At 26.7% G+C, this 8,614-nt stretch overlaps 1 protein-coding gene across 1 annotated transcript; it reads right to left on the bottom strand.

The window, feature by feature from the left end:
* Nucleotides 1-882: 882 nt before the first annotated feature.
* On the bottom strand, nt 883-7,612 carry LOC137823003 (cytokinin dehydrogenase 2-like). The gene is made up of 5 exons (XM_068628072.1): nt 6,980-7,612; nt 3,066-3,193; nt 2,545-2,793; nt 2,159-2,427; nt 883-1,421 (listed from the first exon to the last, which is right to left on the bottom strand). Exons 1-5 carry the CDS (start codon nt 7,566-7,568, stop codon nt 1,106-1,108), a joined length of 1,551 nt encoding a protein of 516 aa, XP_068484173.1. The 5' UTR covers nt 7,569-7,612; the 3' UTR covers nt 883-1,105.
* Nucleotides 7,613-8,614: the final 1,002 nt, after the last annotated feature.

The raw sequence follows: 8,614 nt of genomic DNA, 5'->3' as shown, positions 1-8,614 counted from the left end.
ATCTGAGGAGAAAAAAAAATAACTTATATTTTCTAATAAATTCAAATATCCGAAAAATAAGGCTGAATATAATATAAAGATATATATTATTTTTAAGATTAAATATATATATATATATATATATATATATTATTTTTAAGATTTCTTATTTTTTGTAACAAATGCCTAAAAACAAATATATATTATTTTTAAGATTTCTATATTAAATCAGTTTTAAAATATTTATTTCTTAAAATTTTAAAATTTAAATTATATTTAAGATTACAATAATTTTAAAATTTAAATTATATTCAAGAAAAAGATAAGAAGGAAAAAAATGCAATCAGTTGTAACATGAGTTGTTTTTTTAAAATAAATTTTAATTAATTTATATAATTATATGTTATAAATAAATTGAAATTTGGAGAATTATTATAAAAATAATTATAATTAATTACTTGTTGAAAAATAAAGAAATAAATTGAAATTGAACATTTGTTATAAAATCGGTAATCATAATTAGTTTTTTTAGGAGAAAAAAATTACAACATTAAAAAAAAAGGTGTGTATTTAAGTGGGAATAGTTTTACAATTTCAAAATAAAAACAATTCAAAAAAAACACACACACACATATATATATATATATATTTAAACTACATAAATGTATAATTTTTAAAAATTACATAATCCTAATTTTGGACAGTAAATGAAATATGTAGCACTAAAGTCAATATCTTGTCCTACCTAAATATTCTCTTGATGAAAAAGAAAATTTTATTTCTTTTCATTGCAAAATAAAAGAAATTAAAAATATTACACTTGCCTTCCTTCAAACACTTTTCTAAACATCCAAGACCATTTTCTTAATTTCCTTTTTCCGTAGAACTGTTCATAAAAATTAATAACGAAACACATTTAAATAGGTTTATATATATTAAAACTAATTTCATAAAGTTCCAAAGGAGAGTTTCACTCGTAAAGTAAAACCCAGTAGTACATTATTCATAAAAAAAATGCTAATACTCCAGGCCTAATCATTTTGTAAAATATGAAACTTGAATCACTAAATTAAGTATTTTACAGGGTAAAATAGGTGACATGATATGTTGTATTTTGATAGCTATCTTAAACAATTTTTTTATATGGGTTGGATTGGAAAATTCCTTGTCCAGGTGACAATATTCTTTTGGGATCAAATTGATCTTTTCTATCAGCAAAAAGTTCCCATTTGGAGCCAAAGTGTTCCATCCATTGCTGTTGTGTTTTGTTCCCAGTTAGATATTCCGTGATCTGAATACCAGCATCCTTACAGAACTGTAATATTTGTTGGTTTTGATCCTGCAATTTCTTCACCATATCTCTTGAACTTGTAGCACGCAAAAGACTTACAGCGTAGAAAACATCTTCCTCTGGTGTAACTGGTGACATCTTATCATCCCACCTGTAAATTATTAATGTATCTTAGTAAGTGCTTTTTTACTAAATATAAAGTTTGGTAAAATAATTTCGGACTAATTTATCAACAAGAAAGAATAAATAAATAGGGATCCGTCCAGGAATTATGAAGTGAACTTTAAATTTAACTCAACCTCATAAAACCGACTTATAAGGTGAGGTTTGCATCCTTTGATACCATACTATAAAATGAACTTTTAAGTCTAATTAAACCTCATAAAATCGGTTAATAAGGCAAGGTTTGCACCCATTTATATACAATAAAAACTCTAATTTCTAATTAATGTGATATCTCCACATCAGGAGTGATTCAACCTTTATACATACCACAAGAGACATACATGACACATCCAAATAACCTAAACCCATAAATAAATTAACACCTAACAAAAGATCCAGAATTTCAGGAGAAGCCTCCAAAACCAGAAAGTTCAAAACAAACATCAAACGAATGGAAAACATTGAAAAAAAAACCCAAAAAAAATCACCTCAAAAACCAACCACTCACATAAATACCATCCAAGGAACATCCATAAAATGACATTAATACTATGTTAGCAAGTAAATTGAGGTTTGCATTTTATGGTTTGATCATGCCACTAGTCAATGTAAAGTAATAAGAATGCATTTTCTTCAATTTAACCCTCTGAGATACTTCTAAACCTATTGACATATTTGTAAATAAATTCACAATTCACATCTAATTTCTACTCGTAAACTTACTTGTTTCGGTTCATTGGGTATATTAAAGCAATTCCGCTAGAAAGGTTTTGCGCAAGAATAATGTTCTTGAAGACACCTTCGTTAAAATCTGAGATTCGAGATCTTGGAATCCAGATGTTCAACCAAGGATGAGGAACTTCCCAAAGTCCTTTTGACCTTAGAAATAACTCTTCTGCAAGAACTCTATTCAGAAAATCCTCGTACGATGCATCTTTTTCGAAGATAAATGTTGGTACGAAGTTTAGCCCTTTTACCAAATCTGCCACATCCTATTTAAGAAACAAGAAATACACATAATGAGTTTGTTCCACACATGTAATGATATCTTTGGATTTGTGAAAGAAGTTTCTGAGAAGATGACAAATTTGCAACATTTGTTTGACTACCTTCTCCACGAATGCATTAGAGTTGTTGTCATAGTATTTGACAAGTTCTATGATGTAGATTATGCCATTTTGAGTTACTAATGAAGTTATCCTTTGATGATCAGAATCTGGATAAAAGGAAAGATCCAAGGGTGGCTGATTCAGCAGAAGCATGCCTTCTACATAATCTGCTGCAGTAAAAGAGATTAAATGTTCTTGGTCGCTCGAAAATGCAGTGAAGTTGTTGTAAAGTAGATGTAGCCATTTCACCTGCAAATTTTTGACAGAAAACTACCTCGTTAAAAGTAAATAATTTTGAGGTTAGTTAGTTTGTGCATCCATTAGTTTTTGGTAAACTTTTAAAAGTATAAAAGCTGAAGAAATATGATCTATTACATGTCTCTATAAAATACAAACATATGCATGTTTCAATTAAATGATTTATTGTATGTATGCTTTAATTATTTTTACATCAAATTATTGATATAGGTTTTGCACAGAAAAAAAATAAATATGCACAAAGGGGAGAAAATGATACTTGCCCTAGTAGGTGCAGGTCCTAGAAGTATTCTTGCTCTTGTTATTACACCAAATTGACCTAATCCTCCAAGAACACCATAAAATAACTCTGACTCCTTCTCCCTAGAGCAACTCACAAGGTCTCCTTTCCCTGTATAAAAAAACCACATATGTAGTTTGTCTTAGTGTTTATATGTGGAAGACAAGCATGCACAAGAAACAAACATATGTATTAAAAATATTCAACCATTAAGTAAATTTAAAAGGAATTAGTATGTAATGATGAAAACCAAGAGTTTTTTTTATAAGTAGTGAATGAATTAAATTAAACTCAACATTTAAGAATGTTCCAACTCTTATATAGAAATAAGTTTAAAAATTTCGATACCTCATTTCAAAAGGCTTATTGGGTAGCACCTAAGCAAATAAGCGGAAAGAAAACTATGCATCCTAACAGAATTACATGTCTTATTTAGAAAACAAGGCAATCTCAAGTGTTTTTTTTTTATCCGCAATAAATAAATAAAATAAAATGAGGTACTTCAGAGGTGTCATAATCCTTATAAAAAAATTTAAATAACACCCAACCAGTTAAGGATTCAACAAACATTACAACACATTAACCATAATAACATACTAGATCAAGATACATAAGCTCAACAAATACAATTATATCAATCCACAAAAAGAAAACACATCCTCAATACATGACAAAATTCAACAACTAGACAAGATCTTTGCCAATATATTGAAAAACTCCAAATATCTAAGTGTCAACATCAACAAACTAGTCTTGTGACAATATCAAGTAATACCCAACAAAACAATAACCTATGTTTAGTCAAATAGGTAATTGCTACTATTCCTCTTTTTCTTTTATCGTTTTTTAAGATGTTTGATAAAATGGGAAAATAAATTAGGAGTACCTAAAGGGACTTCTTATGAGTGAGGGTAGAAAGATAGCATGATTGAAAATGGGAAAATGGAAAGATAATATGTGGAAATGGTGCTTTGAATAATTGTTGACTTTGAAAAATGAGATTTTGAATTGTTTAGAGATGCATGAACATATTATAATATATGTAATGTGCATGTAGGCATGTTAATTAACTTATATTGACTTGACTAGAAGAGATTGGTCGACAAGGTAGTTACACGTGAAATCTTGGTATTATATGATTGCATACTTCCTTTGATTTTTTTAGTCATGAAGAATATTGGTATATACGGGGAAATCCCGCGACAATTACATATAAATGTTTCTTTCATGTTTTTAATTTGGCCTAGTTGTTAGTTTTTATTATGTTTAAACACAATTTATATTTTATTCTATACACTTAAGCATACAAGTGACAAACTTGGATCGATGGATTTTATTTTTCAAAATGGGATAAAAAATATATTTTTTTATTTATTAAAAAAATAATTCAAAAAATTGAACTTATTCTAATTGATTTAATATATGTCCAATTTAATCAATAAATTAAATTTGTATGGAAATATATATATATATATATAAGAAAATAGATTTTAATAATAAATTTATATTTTTAACAAAATTTAAAAATGTATTTTGGACAAATAAAAGAATAAGAAATATTTAATTATGAAAAATTTATTAAATAACATTTGATTCATGTTCGTGTAAAGATCCATTGGATTTTGAAAAATAATGAAGGAATTATTAATAATCTATAAATAAAATAGATGAATTATATATATATATATAAGTCATTAAATAACTTACCTCTTTATAATTTGTTTATTTTACTTATTATTTTCAAGTTTTTGACAAAAAATGTTTGCTTAGGTATGTTTAGTGACGTATGTTAGATGATGAGTTCTCCACTGACACATATAAGTGAATGAATTAGACTAACATTTATAAAAAAATTTAGTTTTGGTTTCATTAATATTGTTTTTGGTTCAAAATGATTTTTTATTTATTTTTCTTTCCAATAAAAAAATTATGTGTTTTGATTTTTGTTATTCATTCACATTAAGTCATGTGAATGGTTGAATAGACTAACATGTGTATTTTTTTAAGTTATTTTTGGTTAAAGGAAAAAAATAATCATCAATGTGAATTCGTAATCAATTATGTTACAAATTTTATTAGATAATAGATTATACATAATTGTAATCAATTATGCATAAATGTGATTGATTATGTTATAAAATTTGTGATATAAACAATTATATATTAAATGTAATAGATTATGTTATAAAATCAATTATATATAATATAACGGATTATTATAATATTATATAAAATAATATAATAAATATATTTTTATAAGAATAATATAACTGTATTTATAAAATAATAATAATGAAAGAAAATAAATTAGTAATATAAATGCAAAAACTATAAAATAATAATAATATGTTTAAAATTTAAAATAGTAATAATATAAAAATAATAAAATTATAAATAATAATAGTAACTAAAATAATTTTTTAAAATAAAAATAATAATAATAAAATTATAAACGATAATAATAATAATAATAATAATTTTATGAAAATATTTTTTGTATATATCTATAATAAAAATAAAATTATCTTTTCTATATGAAAGGTAATTTCGATTTTTCAATATGTATTATGTAAGTTTCTTCAATTTTTTTTACTATTCTTCACATGTGGGGTATTGTTTTTCTTCTTCTTCTTTCATAAATCGATGTTTTTTAATTTTTACGTTTGAACGGAAACAAACATACTTAATGTTCATTTCCCTGTTTTTCTATCCTAGGAATATTGACTCGGATTCGAACAGAACATAAAGAATGAGTTCAAACTATTATTGACCTAATCCTTCTAAGACTCTCAATATCATTCATTGAAATTTAATGGGATTTAACTTTGTTTTAATGATTTTTTTGTCCTGATGTGAGTGTGTCATGGATTCAAAATACTCATAAACTATCTTAATAAAAAAATTAATAAAGTTGAAGTGTATCATTGAATCCAACCCATATTTTTTATACCACTACTAATATTATTATTTTAATATTTTTTTATATTTTTTATATTATTTAATTTTAAATTTATCTTTTATCATATATATTTATTTCTAAATCTATCACATCAAGGGTTGTATACTCTAACAGTTAGGGATGGCAAAGTAGGTCAGCCCGCCCCCAAAAGTGAGTGCGGGCTAGACTTTCCGTCTCGCCCCGCACAAGGGTTGGCCTGCATTCAATTTTTTTTTTTAGAAATGCAATGATTATTTTTTTACTTTTTCTCTTGAAAAATTGTCATAAAAAACAAAGACATTAGGATTAATACAACAATAAATATTAATTGAATGTTACATAATCCAAGTATTAACCTTCCAATATTCTTGACTTACCCACTGTCTAACATATCCACTATTATTTATTCCAAATTACATGAAAAATATCATATATGTATTTTTATACCCAAAACTAGACCAAAAAGGAGTCTTAAGGAAATTATAACTCTAATTACCCTTATAATTTTTTACCCTAAAATGAAAAAGGAAGAAAAACAAAACATTTACTCCACTGCTGCCAAAGTCAATTTTTTTTTTTTGTTTTTGGTTTGCGGGCCAGCCTGCCCCGCCCCACTGTTGACTCGTGCGGGTTGCGGGTTATGCAAGGCAGGCTAATGCGGGTTGAAAAGGTGAGTCCACCCCGCGCAGCCCGCTCTGCTTTGCCCTACTAACAGTTGTCAAACTATTATTTTCCTTATGAATAAACGTGATAATGGAAGGAAAACATTGAAATCTCATAAACAGTTTGCTGAAAAAATAGAACTAATTCTTATTCTTTAATGTAGATAAAAATGAACACTTATGAAATCAATAAACATATAAAAAAAAATTGTTCTGATTTTCCCAAAATTTACCTAACTTTTCAAGACTTTCATGGCATTAAACTTGATAAGAAGGTGAGATTTGAGAAAGTCATACCTGTGACAACATCCAACTCAAGAACATTGGAGATCTGGGGACCAAATCGAAAGGCTTGGCCACTGATTCCAGCATTAGACAGAGTTCCACCAACAGTCAAATACAGATAATCAGTCCAAGAGAGAGGTGTGAGTCCACGTTCAAGGGTTGCATGCAACACATCAATCCACACCACTTCACCACCAACATCAGCATAGCAATTCAATGGATTCTCTCCATCACATTTTGAAACAAAAATCAGTGACCCATTGAGGTTAGTCATGTTCAACACCACCCCATTTCCTGTTAGGGCTTGGCCAAGAATCGAGTGAGCTTTGCCTCTGGGGGCTATGGTGAATGGGGTGGGAAGAGAGTTTGAGAAATTGATCAAAGCTGAGATATCACTAACCGAAGATGGCTCAAAAACTTCTAATGGGGTTTTCTGAACTATTTGGCCATAATCTGTTGATGCCAGTGAAAGGATTTGAGGGTCACGACTAAGCTTTGAGGCTATTTCTTTGGGGAATTGGAATTCTGCTTCTGTGACCACTATGCTAGATAGACACAGAACAGCCATGGCTATGGAAAATGCGAAATTACTCACATTCATTTTTATTTTCCAATGTAAGTTCACGAGTTAAATTAGAAGAATGTGACATTGCTTTGAATTGGCTCTTTATATAGAGTTTAGGGTATGTTTTTAGTTTAAATATTACAATATTATTATAATGTAATGTTAACCGTATGTTTTTATTGTTTGGTGTTAAAAAAATTTATAAACTAGCTAAATAATGATACGTGTATAAGGTTGAGACACTTCTAAAATATCTTATTTTAATTTATTTTATTTTTAAAAAAAAGAAAAGAAAAAATCCTTTCCTTTTTATATAGATAAGGAGAGAGAAGGTTATGTAAGTTGAGATGTTGATTTAATTGCCATTTAATAATTTGTGTAGAAAAGATGGAGCAATTGTAAAAATTGATTATTAATACGTTGGTTACTTTTTTTAAATACTTGTTAATTCATTATATTTATTATATAAGATTATAGCATTATATGTTACAAATATAAATAATAAATTATTTTATTCTAATATATTATTTACGTTCTTGTTTTTATAAGACTCAAATTATGCACTAATTTAAAATATTTTAAAGATCATATGTAGAATAAAATATTTTCAGTATTTTTTTTTTCAATTTTTCTCTACCTGTATGACTTAACTGTATAATTGAAATATTTTAGTTAATAATATATTTATTATTCAAAATATATCATTATGTTGGATTAATTATTAATTAATTATTAATTAATTTAATATTCGTTAAAACTGTGCGCCTCTGTCATTTTTAGTATATCAACAAATGAATTGTATTAATTACTAATTAGTTCTCCATATTCAGGCAATAAAAATGTATATAGAACATTTATTACCTTAATCTTAATATATATTAATTTCATTAAAAGAAAAAAAAAAGTCAAATCTTTGCATTCATTAAAGTATTTTAATTAATAATATTTTTTATTATTTAAAATATTGTATTTCAGATTATATTACAAATTAATTAGGAATGATAAATCCTGTGGCCTAACCTGCCAACCTAAGTGGATTTATTTAATCCACCGATCTATATTAATTTGACTTGTTTAACCCA

This window comes from Phaseolus vulgaris, chromosome 9, assembly GCF_000499845.2.
Source record: "Phaseolus vulgaris cultivar G19833 chromosome 9, P. vulgaris v2.0, whole genome shotgun sequence".
NCBI classification, from domain to species: domain Eukaryota; kingdom Viridiplantae; phylum Streptophyta; class Magnoliopsida; order Fabales; family Fabaceae; genus Phaseolus; species Phaseolus vulgaris.
Note: the sequence above shows the minus strand (reverse complement) of the source record. Positions and strands in the feature narration are given on the sequence as shown.

Bases quoted from the DNA above. Each gene is read 5' to 3' on its own strand.
- LOC137823003 (XM_068628072.1), bottom strand. From the start codon at position 7,568: ATGAATGTGAGTAATTTCGCATTTTCCATAGCCATGGCTGTTCTGTGT. The intron at 3,194-6,979 runs GTATGACTTTCT...TTTTTTATACAG, and splicing joins TGAGTTGGATGTTGTCACAG to GGAAAGGAGACCTTGTGAGT. The intron at 2,794-3,065 runs GCAAGTATCATT...AAAAATTTGCAG, and splicing joins TAGGACCTGCACCTACTAGG to GTGAAATGGCTACATCTACT.